This window comes from Mastacembelus armatus, chromosome 4 (genome assembly GCF_900324485.2).
Source record: "Mastacembelus armatus chromosome 4, fMasArm1.2, whole genome shotgun sequence".
Classification (NCBI taxonomy): domain Eukaryota; kingdom Metazoa; phylum Chordata; class Actinopteri; order Synbranchiformes; family Mastacembelidae; genus Mastacembelus; species Mastacembelus armatus.
In genome coordinates, this window is record NC_046636.1 from 2518358 (window position 1) to 2531151 (window position 12794).

At 47.1% G+C, this 12794-nt stretch overlaps 2 protein-coding genes across 2 annotated transcripts; both read left to right on the forward strand.

Annotated features, from left to right (window-relative positions):
• The first annotated feature begins 3224 nt into the window (after nt 1-3224).
• On the forward strand, nt 3225-4857 carry foxq1b (forkhead box Q1b). The gene has a single exon (XM_026323535.1). It carries the CDS (start codon nt 3405-3407, stop codon nt 4335-4337), a length of 933 nt encoding a protein of 310 aa, XP_026179320.1. The 5' UTR covers nt 3225-3404; the 3' UTR covers nt 4338-4857.
• Nucleotides 4858-9373: 4516 nt separating this feature from the next.
• foxf2b (forkhead box F2b) lies at nt 9374-12794 on the forward strand. Its single transcript, XM_026323536.1, has 2 exons — nt 9374-10505; nt 12166-12794. Exons 1-2 carry the CDS (start codon nt 9530-9532, stop codon nt 12339-12341), a joined length of 1152 nt encoding a protein of 383 aa, XP_026179321.1. The 5' UTR covers nt 9374-9529; the 3' UTR covers nt 12342-12794.

Here is a 12794-nt window from a genome sequence, read left to right on the forward strand (position 1 = left end):
TGAGGGAATAATGTTTCTGAAACCAGCTTTAATGTAAATATCTGGAGAGAAGTGACTGCCGCCTGTGGGGACGTTTTCTTTCCACTTGTGATTTTAAATTGTCATGTGGAAGATAAAAACTGAAAACAGGTGGTCTGTCTTTCGCACCTAATCACTTCAGCGCAGGTGTGTGTAGCTGTCTTGGCAGAATATCTCAAATCAAATACAGCCTCATCACACTTGCAAACCAAAAAGAAAGAAAAAACCATGTAGACACACCTACCACCAGTGAAGCGGTGTAAAATTCTCTTAGTAAGAGTCGTACAGTGGCGATAATGATAGAACATGCTGCTGCGTTCTTCAGCTCTGGTTTTACACTCACAGCAGTCGACCTCCTGAGCTTCAACAAAAACATTTTGGTTTCAGTTCTCCAGCTGCTGCTGCAGCATCCCAGGGAGCGGGGGAAGCAGTTTCTAGATCCTGAACTTCATTAAAGTACGTCTCACAAAAGCTGGAGTTTCTGGTATTCTTTATCCCAGTTCTTTCTGACATCGACACAGAGCACAGGTACAGCAAACAGATGAATGGACGAAGTGTCGTCATTTGACAGAGCCTGGATTTCATGTTCCCTCTCTTACTAAAAGTCGGCCAGTCAGTCTTCCCCTATAGCCACAGTTGATTCCCTTAAATTAAAAGGGACAGGACAGGACATGGTGTCTCTCAGCTGTACTACCCCCCTCCATGACACCTACAGGCCTTCATTAATTCATCAAAAGTATTTTCCAACCATGAGCAGTCATTTCCAGCAGCCATCCATAGAGGAGCTCTCTGCAGCTGTAATGACCCCGACTGGCCTCGCTCAGCTCTGTGTTACTCCGAAACCAAACACAACACTCTACATCCTCTGTGTGCGAAGTTACATTTCATCATTTCTGATCTCAAACAACACCACGTTACCATCAAACACAGGTCTGTTCATTCCTGCTGCAGCATTCGATATGAACAGGGACAAAACTGATGAGCTGTGTTTTTGAAAAAAAGAAGGCGCCTTTCATTAACAGACACTGTCTTTAAACATACGTAGGTGAAATCGACCTACACACCCTCCACATTCTGTCGCTCACACACACAAACAGCTCAGGGGACTGTGAGACCTTTAATCATGCCTGTCATGTACGGCACACAAGGTGATAATTAGGTGATAAAAATTGAACATGTAGACACACAAACCCTTCAGGAAGCCAAATGCAGATTCATATCTCAGTGTTGTGAGAAACAGACGGGTAGGCAGCAGTGACCTTATCTTATATCATGAGGTGTCATATGAGATTCTTATATTTTCATTCCTACTGGGGCCCGTCATTTGGTGTTTGTTTAGCACCGTTTTTGAATCTACTTATTTACATACATCAGTGTGTCCGAGCAGCTGAGAGGAGGAGGAGGAGGAGTGCCAGAGAAGACAGTTTAATGATTATTACTGGCCTGAGGCCAAACTCATAACTCATGTTAACTCTCCGGGTCTTCGTCTGGATGAAAGGCGCTGACAGGAGAAGACTTAGTGAGACAAAGACATTTGGTTCGCAGGCATCAGGGGCGTCAGTTTACTTAAAACCTGTTCGGGGAGCTGCAAGGTTTCTACATGCACTTGCTCATTGGTGTCTTCACTTAAGGTCTGTAGATAAATGTGATTTAACCTGGATTTCTGGATCATGTATGAATTGATTCAGAAAGGTTCAAAATATTGATGTCAAAAAACCTGTGTTGCAACCCAGCTCTGAGTTTTACAAAACCGATGGTCCTGAATTGTCCCTTGGATCGTCCTAATGACGTCTGCTTGATGTTCACGTCTCTCAGAGCGAGCTACGTGGAACTAAACTAAACTGACTTAAATTGACGTGTATAAATGAAACTGCAACTGATGCAACTCAGTAAACAAAGTTGTGATATTTTCCTTATTGCAAATGCACTTGCTTATGTTTGGTTTGGGACTGTGCACTAGTGCACTATGTTGAACAGCAGGGTCACAACATCTCCTGATAAAAGATGTGGACTGACCTGAGTCAGACTAGTGTTAATGCTAATATACAGTATGACCCTGGTGCAGTTGCTCCTACAGAAATATATGCAAATGTTTCCTCCTGTTGAACAACAGGCACAGCTAGAGAGAACCAATAACACTTACTGTACCTCCAAATGTATAATAGGTAAACTAATAGTAATTAGTGTTACAGGGATTCCCCTTTGAAACAGCAGTAAACTCGGTTGTTTTGACAGAGACACCCTCTGTGCTCATTTGCATCACTGCTTGAAACGCAGAGCGAAAAGTCTGTTTTCCACCCAGGCATCTGTTGTCCCGGTGTTTCTTTGCATGCAGGTACAACAGTCCTGTCCTCTGAACTTTACCTGAACTCTCAGGTAATCTTTGTGCTGGTTTTTATCCCCCCCCCCATCCTTCTTGCTTAATCTTAAACTTCCATATTACTCATTGTGCGTTACGCGGAACTCTTCCAAACCCATCTCATTAATTTCACTTTGCTTCCCTGTTGCTTGATCCAGCGGCTGAAGTGTGAAGCAGCAACCGGCTGCTCTCTACTTGTATTTATTCCACCGTTTTCCTGGTCCCATGGTTTACGGTCTTTTTTTTCTCTAGAGCGGAACCTTCAGGGAGAGTTTGCAGGTGCGCGTGAAATGTTAATGTAACTGGCTGTTTATTTAACATCAGCGCATTTGTCTTCATAAAGACAAGAAACATTAAAATAGGAGCAGGAATAGTGAAGGTTCTGTTTTAATGACAATGAATCCGGGAAGAGGGAAACTAAAGAAACTGTTTTCATTTTGCAGAAAATGCAAGAGATGCGAACTTAGTTCTTCTGTCACCACCTGTACGAGGAGGACTCCATGAGTGATAGATAGATAGATAGATAGATAGATAGATAGATAGATAGATAGATAGATAGATAGATAGATAGATAGATAGATAGATAGATAGATAGATAGATAGATAGATAGATAGATAGATAGATAGATAGATAGATGTCCTCGCATTCTACACTAAGTCTTTCCTCTCTCGCCTCACCCCTTCACTGTTTTGCTCCTTCCCTGGCGTGACACGGTAACGTCCAATTGTAAACATATATATCACTCAATCGCTTCAATGGATTCGGGCTGCAAACCCCGCCTGTGGGCCGTCCCTTGCCGAGGCATTATATTATAGCAAGACAAGCGTGTCTCTCGAGACGGATCTGTACTCTGCTGCTCCGGACTGAGCTCAGGGTGGTGCCTCCAGCGCCCTAGACGAGCCTCTACAAGACAGACACACACTCAGAGACATTTCTGCTGTCAGGACTGCTACACCTGCTCTGCTGAGACGAGACTAACAGTGGAGACATTTCACACAGAAGACCATCCTGCCTTTTTTTGGGAGAATGAAACTTGAAGTTTTCTCTGCGCACCATTTCGTGCAGAAGCCACTGGAGTTGTGCATGGACGCAGAGGGGGGAATCCCGTCTCCTCTGTCCGGGGACGAGCTGGGCTCGGACGGGGACTGTGTGGCCAACAGCCCGGCACCTGTCACCCTGGGGGGCGAAGGCAGCAAGGGGAAGCCCTACACCCGCAGACCCAAACCCCCCTACTCCTACATCGCCCTCATCGCCATGGCCATCCGGGAGTCCAGCAGCGGCCGCCTCACTCTGGCAGAGATCAACGACTACCTGATGAAGAAGTTCCCGTTCTTCCGTGGCAGCTACACCGGCTGGAGAAACTCGGTGCGCCACAACCTGTCACTCAACGACTGCTTCCTCAAAGTGCTGCGGGACCCGTCCAGGCCCTGGGGCAAGGACAACTACTGGATGCTCAACCCGCACAGCGAGTACACCTTCGCTGACGGGGTGTTCCGTCGCAGGAGGAAGCGCATCGCCAAGAGGTCCCCCAAGGAGCAGGAGACCCCGGACATCCTCAGTGAGGATACCCGCGTCCCCGCCCCGGAGGAGAGGGTGGGGGCCAAGTTCTCAAGCTCCTTCGCCATCGACAGTATCCTCAGCACACCCTTCAAGCGAAGGGAGGACAGTTACGTTGAGGCAGAGACCCACGCCCCCCGGCTCTACTGGCCCCCAGGCCCCCACGTACTGCCATATACTCTGAACTATCCGGCACAGCACACGTACCTGTCAGAGGCGACGTACAGCAGCACGGAGCTTCTCAGGGATGCACTCACATACCCCCCGCAGACAGCACCGGGCCTGGGCGCACCGGGCCTGGGAGCACCGGGCCTGGGAGCACCGGGTCTGGGCGCACCGGAGGCCGCTTTCAAGATGCCCAACAGGGCGCGAGGTTTCCACATAGACTCCCTGCTGTCCTGAAACATCTGGACTGATGTGCACCTGATGCGCACTTTGTGGGAGTTCTTATGTTTGAGTGCTTTAACTGTTTAACTGTTCGGGACTCTGTCTGTCTCATCATGATTGCTGTAAGTCATTCTGCAGTGAAAACAACAAACGCTGGTGACATAGCTGCTGTCATCGCAGGACATTCCTGTGTGTGTGTGTGTGTGTGTGTGTGTGTGTGTGTGTGTGTGTGTGTGTGTGTGTGCTGCAGATATTTAGAGACTGTATTCATGTATCTATGCATCACTGGTCATTTCCACTGTATGGCAGCAACCAAGTGCTGTTGTTGAAACATAAAACTATTGGTCTATTTGATCTATTTATATTTTCATGTTTTGTATGACCTGCTGTGTAAAATAATGTTGTAAATATGGAAATACTGACTGAGCTGCGATGAGGTTCACGTGGCTGCACTAGAAACGCATGGAAAGTGCCCTGATTTCCTAAGATTGGTTCATGCATGTCTGGTATTTTTGTGAATAAAAAAACGTGAAACAATGGGACCCTGGTGTTGAACGAGTTCTTCTTTACAAACATGAAAGGGAAAGCCTGTTTGTTAGACCAGAAGCAGGTGGACAGATGAGTGGGGCGGGGATGAATGGGCCTTACACCTGTTCAATAGCAGACACTCAAAAGGCAGATTTACCTGCACAGAGCCAGACCAGGAGGGGTCTCTCCGTCTTTTGAAAGCTCCTGAGACACAAGCATCAAAGTAGGAGTAGAATAAAACTCTAAGTGCTTCATGCTGCCTCAGGCTTCCTGCAATCTGTTATTAAAATGTCGAAATATTGGCCAGCAGCTGCTCAATAAAAAGGCAAAGGGAAGTTTGCCAGTCAGAACAACTGCAAAGAGTAAAAAGAAGATTAGAATTATTATTAAGATTAAACCCCAAACACTATAATTATATTTAGAATAGTTTTAATTGATAAGACATTTGCCAGACCTCACTTTTTCTACCTAGAAATCTGACATACACACACACACACACACACGCACACACACACACACAAAAAATCAAGATTTTGTTTAAACAATTAATCAAAAAACCTCCACAAAAAATGACATTTTACTAAAATTACTGTTGTTTTGAAATTTGTATCTTGTGTTTTCATGGCCAGAGAATTTATATAAACATCTTTACTCTTATATTTACTCAGATTATATTAAAATGTTTAATGATGCAATCGGCTCTGAGTCTTTCTCAGCCGTTTATCAGAGCGTGATAACGAAGCAGAGACAAAACAAGGATAAAGATGTGGTGGGAATGTGCCCGCAGGGCTCTGGTCTCCTCTCACAAAGGCTTGGACACTCAGTAAGTGCAGAAATTTGTTGCGTCAACAAAACACAACTACGAGTTTTGCTTATTTGTGGCTTCAGACGTACGTGCACGCTCAATATTACCTTTAAAAATCCGCACACTGTTTACGGGCCTTCAGTTGCTCTCCGCGGTCCTGAAACACACACCCCAGACTCATTTCTTCATAGAAAACACACACACACACACACACACACACACACACACACACACACACACACACACACACACACACACACAGAGTGTTTTAATCCAATAATTCGTCTAAAGTCCTGAACAGGGTCGTATATCTGCAGCTCGTCACTTGGAGATGTTTCCATGAATATTGATGTCCGGACTTCCCTTTGAATCATAATTTATTTTTAATTCTGACCCATAATTCCCAAAAATATCTGAGATGAAAACAGAAGCAATAATTTCATTGTTTTATTCCTGACTCTTCTGTGATCGATTTATTCGTCCTGAGTTATTTTATATTTCGTTATCAAATAAATAAAAGAGTCGTTGGGGATTTGTAATTTTCCTCACACTGTGTGTTATGTAGCTAATTATAGCAGCTGTATATTTAGCAGCAAAATCACGGGTCTTTACATTTACATTGGTGGCAACTGCTGAGTGAAGGACTCACAGGAAACACAATGAACTTTCTGCTTTAATAAAAAAAAAAGTGGCTCTTTGATTCTTCAAAGCTGAATAATTCAGGAGGATTTGTCAAAGTGTGTGACAGGCTGCTGCACCTAAAAACTCCTGTGGTCCATGTTATTCTGCAAACCCGAGAATCACGTGTAGGTGTTTTTGTTATTGTTTCCATCGCGAGAAGGTCATTTCAGGGTATAAACACGTTTTCAACGGGACAAACACACCGAGGCCTTATGCTGAGTTGGCCTGTGCAGCTCATGCTGCCGTTGTTCATCTCGCAGAAAGAACCAGCCGGGACACATCAGCTGTGCAGGTGACAGGTGAGACTCTCCTGTTTTTAGGGACAATGCTGCGACCTGCAGGTGAAACGCCGGAACAGCACACCTGTCTGGTGGCCTGTCACGTGGCTCCAGTCCTCTCAGTTTCCTTACAGTGTTTACATCCTCGTTATTTACAAACAGCTTTTCTCTGTCTCCCGGTACATTTCAGTCCGCCTGTTCGGACCAGGTCTGCAGCCTGAGCAGGAACTCAGGCCTGTTCCGAGGCTCACTGGCTGCGATAAGGGCCGCAGTGTTATGAAACCGGACTTCAAGACAGGCACAATGTTAGGAAGTCCAAACAGTCTGTCACTCGGGCAGACTGAACCGCGCCTGACCTCCCAGAGCTCCGGAGAGGGAGCTCAAAAGCTCCCGGCACCGCCACAGGAAACACAGGCGGAGCGGCCAGGAGCAAACCCGAGCAGCCAAAAGAATATTAGATTACTGCGACTAGTGTTTGTTATTGCTTTGATGGATGGACTTTGTTTATTACGAGCCCCTTCCAAACATCCAGGCAATAAAAATGAGCGAATTATTATTTACACATAAACATGGACGTTGTGAATTATTTAGAATGACTTTAAAAATATTTGTTAGTGATAATTAAAATAAATAAAATATGTTTTTTCTTTTTAAATATATCGATATGTAGTGTAGGCCACGATCATTTTATTTCCAAGGCCTGACGTAGGTTACCTGAGGTCAGACAGGCCGACAAACATTTTTTCCAAATCTCTTATCTGCTTAATCGTTTATGGAGGGAAACGACGTATTTTAGCTTGAATCTGAAAACAAACACGAGGCCTGGTTATGTCGACAGTGGGCTCGCTCGGGCCTGCAGCCCTGAGTGTGGGCCAAAGACAAACGGTGCCATCAGAAAATAACCCGTTTGATATTTCCCCAAAAGCTAAATTAGGAGCTCCTATAATCTGGGTACGTAAAAGCAGCCGGAGCGCGGTCTTCAAAGCTCTAACAGAACAAAGATTCCCTCCGCAAGCCAAGGCATCCTGATCTCCACGGGGGTCATAAGTTTTGAAGTTGCAGGAAATTTCTGGGGCCGTTAGGGTCCTCCACACTGCTCCGTGTCACGGCGGAAAATGATTTTATCCGCACATCCTTTGTTGTGCGAAGTGCAAAGGTTATTGTCGCTGGTTATTGTTTGGAAAAGCCTCCAGGCTATACTACCTGCACTTGAAAGGGCCGTGACGCCAAGGACGCGCACAGATCAACTCTGAGTAAATTAGAAAATAAATTATGCAAATGTGGATTTCTTTATATTTCAGACTTCTTGTGCTTCTCACTGATTTAAGCAGGAGGAGGACACGTTGAAACCAAACCAACCTTCCACTGAAACGTAACCTCCGCATGACTAAAAGCAATGAAAGAAATCGCGATGAACATGCTCAGCACAAACAGAAAGCTCTCGGTTTGGAGCAGCCGGAAAACCTGATGCCTTTTTGTTCTCCAAAACTCAGTGACCTCCACTCCGCTGCAGCACGGATGTTGACATTACCTTTATGAGATATATAACTCCATCATGTTGGACAAATCTGTGTGTGATGTCTCCATAGGGGAGAACACTGTCGACGCCCGCTCGCCTAATTTCGCTTTTCTGTCTAATGAACGTGGGGCCCATGGGACCGGCTCTGGCCCCGGGCGGTAAGCTGACACTGGCGCGCTGTGTGTGGTATCCAGGGCCGGGTTTGATGGAAAAAGCCTGCTTCCACTCATGTCAAAGTCATTTACTCAGAGCAACCCCCCGCTTACACACGCACAGTAAAGACCACCGCCTCTCCATCTCTCACACTCCTCGGCCCAGCCCGGCACTGGGACAGTTTGTTTTTGTTATCCTCCGGACCCGTTTGGGAGGAAATTATGAGCAAAAAACACAAATAACACAAGACGGTGCTTTTTCACTGCTCGACTATGATGCGTTTGACTGTTATCTGCTGCATGTCAATGTTTTGAGCATCGTGGTTTCAGCTGCAGACTGGACCTTATACACATATTGTGGTGGTTTATTCGTGTCAGGAAAATGTATGATCTGTGGCACATCGGGTTGAAATCACAGCTTCATAGCTACAGGACCGGGGGAGGGGTCTCTTTTTTAACTTGTGCGGCTGGCGTGTGGCGCTGTTGATTGGGATGTCTGGAGGAGGTTTGATAGATGGTTTAATTGCGTGTAGTCCGAACACGGGGAGAGGGGGTGGGAGGGGAAGAAAGGGGGCGAGGAGAGGAGAGAATGAGGGGCTTTGACGCTGCTGAGAACGGTAAGTGGACAAGGGCCAGATTTGGCAACGGGTGGAGGGGGGGTGGCTCCTATCGTCACTGATTTCAGGGAGATTTGCAGGCGCATAGTGCGGATGAGGCGAAGGGGTGGGGGGCTCTTGCAGAGGGAAGAAAGATTTCTGAAATGATAGGTGGTCGAGCTTTGTTTGGCTGGACTGGACCCCTCAGCAGCGCAATAAGTCCTGGGTTTTCGTGCTTCCTCCACTTGAGGGATTATTAAGGCGGCCGAAGGCCACCCGGGCACCACTCAGCGCCGTTGTGACACCCAGTGGAGCCCCCGTGACGAGCTAAAGCCCTGGACATTCCGTCTCCAGTGAATAACCAGCTCCCCCCACTCTTTCTTCCTCTTCCTCTCTATGTCAGTGCGTACTCGCCGTGCGTTCTTCGTGCGTCAAGATAGAACTGTGCGTAACGGCGGAGTCGTGCGTAACTGGACAGAGATTTCACTCCATTTTGCACTGGGATTCTGAGGACCACTGGTGGTGTAACGCTCACTTGCAAGGACACTGACCGCTGGATCCCGACATATTTCTCTTCTCAGACATCTCACAGCTCGTCTTTTCTCCCTCCCTCTCTTCTCTCTACGCCAGTCGTACGTCAGAGCTGACATGACGACCGAGACCCCTCAGCAGCAGCTGGACCCTCCGCCTCCTCTGAGATCCAGCCCGGCGTCCGGCGTCCTGCATCCCGCCATGCTGAGCCCACAAGCCGCCACTGAAAGCTCGTCCAGTGCCGTTAAGGGAAAGAAGACGAGCTCTGGTTTAAGGCGACCAGAGAAGCCACCGTACTCCTACATCGCTCTCATCGTTATGGCAATACAGAGCTCTCCCACCAAACGGCTGACTCTCAGTGAGATCTATCAGTTCCTCCAGGCTCGCTTCCCTTTCTTCAGGGGCTCGTATCAGGGCTGGAAGAACTCCGTGCGGCATAATCTTTCGCTGAACGAGTGCTTCATCAAGCTGCCCAAAGGGCTGGGCAGGCCGGGGAAAGGCCACTACTGGACCATCGATCCGGGCAGTGAGTTCATGTTCGAGGAAGGCTCGTTTCGTCGCAGACCCAGAGGCTTCAGAAGAAAATGTCAAGCCCTGAAGCCCATGTACCGGATGATGAATGGCATAGGCTTCGGCACCTCCATTCTCCCGCAGAGCTTTGACTTCCAGGCTCCATCCGCCACCCTCGCCTGCCACAGCAACAGCTACAACCTGGACATGATGAGCAATTCAATGGCTGGCGGGTACGACGGGCTGAGCGGTGGCCACCACGTCCCCCACATGTCCCCGAGCCCCGGCTCCACGTACATGGCGAGCTGTCCTGTGCCGCCTAACGGCGAGTACGGACCGGACAGCAGCAGCAGCCCCGTACCGTCCTCTCCAGCCATGGCCAGCGCGCTGGACGGCCACTCTCCGTACGCCAGTACATCTGCACACTGGGCGTCCTCCGGCGGGTCCCCCTACATCAAACAGCAGCCTCTGGCCTCCAGCAGCCCCGCATCCTCTGGTTTACACTCCGGCATGTCGCCTTACTCCCTGGAGCAGAGCTATCTCCACCAGAACGGCAGGGACAGCCACTCCACCGATATATCAGGTACCACTAACTCATTTACGACCAAGGCTGGCGATGACAAACCGCATCTAATACCTCTGGGAGCTAAAATAATAAACAAACAAACAAACTAATAAATAAAAACTGACGATAAGAATCCTCACAGCATGTTCATCTCATTTGCAAGACCGCCCTAAATTCCCGAGATGCAGATCGACTATTTCCATCATCGGCCTGTGACAATTCTAAAGTGTTTTAAAGAATAAAAAATACACGTATGAATCTAATATTTAATATATATCGATAATATTTTTAATCAGTCTGGTCGAACTTATTTCAGAAAGTTCCAAAGGACAGTTTCTAAATTCGTGCAGAATTTAGAAACACATATTTAATATAACACTGTTCATTTCATTATGATTTAAATTCACCCTCATCGTTTCACTTTATTTATCCACAAACTAAAAACGTGGTGGCTATAAAATAATTTACCAGCAGTGGAATTAGTTTGATTAAAGATATATTAAATATAAAGTCCATCTGCAGCTTGTTGGGGAAAATAACTTCAGTTTTAAAGTATTTTAGGGCCCAGAGAGTAAACACAGTGTGAGTCCTGTTCTACCTGTTTCAGTTTGCATCTGTGTCACACTTCACGGGATATTTGGCCTAATTAACAGATTAAGAAAAACAACTATTTTCCGATCGAACTTCTTAGTGCACCTCCCTCGTTCACGCCAATTTACTGTAACATAACACACTGAGGCTTTACTAAAGTCTGGGGGGTTCACCGAGGCCAGTAACCCATGCTGGAGCCCGGAGGGGTCTCGGAGGTTAACTAAACAAAGACTGAGCAGGTCGGACCACACCGGCGGAGGATTTCAAGCACCGCGTATCCACAGGCGACGGACGGGCTTGTTAAACTTTACGCAGCGTCCAAATTGCGCCTGTGCGGAGGATAAATGTGCTGGACTGTGCAGCAGCGCAGGCTCTGACAGTGCTGTCAGTCACAGACGCTTGTTGTTGTCTGTGAAAACGGGCGGAGGGCAGAGAGCCGTGGCCCGCAGGATAAAGCCTGCTGTCTTCCCCCTGAAAAACAGCCACATCTGGAGGCCGTATGACCTTGACGAAGCCACAGTCTCCTCATTTATTTCTCTGTTTCTGGAAAAAGAGGCTCGCTTTGAGACGCAAAGTGACGGCCAACGAATCTGACTGAAACCTCTGGGGCTCTGCATGGGGAAGTGTTTCTGTAGGTCATTGATCTTGGGCTGAAACATGTAGAAAACCAAAAAGATGCACTTTGTCTTCTCAAAGCCACATTAATAGAAATAAATATTCCGCTGCCTCAGCGACAGAAGGCAAATGACTATTTATACTGACATGTAAAGAAATGAGGAGTTCGTGTGAGTGTGAATTAGAGGAGGTTTGTAAAGAATAACCGGAGGCCTGAGCCTGGTCCATTTAAAGCCTTTCTAACCAGGCCAGGGAGACTTGGCTGGCAGTTTTTAGACAGATTTGCTATTTAACCAGAACAGGAGTGAAAAGTAAATTATAAAGCAACTTTTGGCTAATTGGTGTTTTATTCTGAAGGTATTTCACGTGTCACGCATCGTGTGTGTGCAGACTCGTTCAATAAAAAAAGGCTAAAGGTGAAAGTGAGATTGTCCCTAAACCAGGTGAATAATGACGTGCTCTCTCTGTGCAGTGGGGATCCCGCGCTATCAGAGCCACTCCTCGGTGTGCGACAGGAAGGATTTTGTGTTGAACTTTAACGGCATCTCCTCCTTCCACCCCTCGGCTGGCGGCTCCTACTACCACCATCACCACCACCACCACCACCCCCAGAGCGTGTGTCAGGACATCAAACCCTGCGTGATGTGAGCTCTGCTGCCACTGTGGACTTCAAACTAGGGGCAGGTCCGTCACCTGAGAACAACAAGCAGCCCACTCACACACGGACATTTTGAGTTTTTCTTGTTTTTTAATTCTGGGGGTTGGGGGGTCACACCAGGATGTACCGAGGTGTCTGCTCACACTTTGCCCCCCCACCCCCTGCAGCTTTTTTCTTTGTGTTGGACTTGAGAAAACTATGCATTGAAGGAAATGAATGAAGAAACCCCAGAGGCCTTTAAAGAAACCACTCTGCCTGTATGAACCTGACAAGCGTTTTCTTCTTCAAAAGAAGCTTCAGAAACACGAATCTTAAAGTTTGCTCTTGTAACACGTGCAAACAAATTATATTCTATATAACTATGATTTATCATATTAGAGTAACTACACACACGACGCTTTAGGCTAACGTGAACTGCAACAAACCTTGCACTTATTGTATAA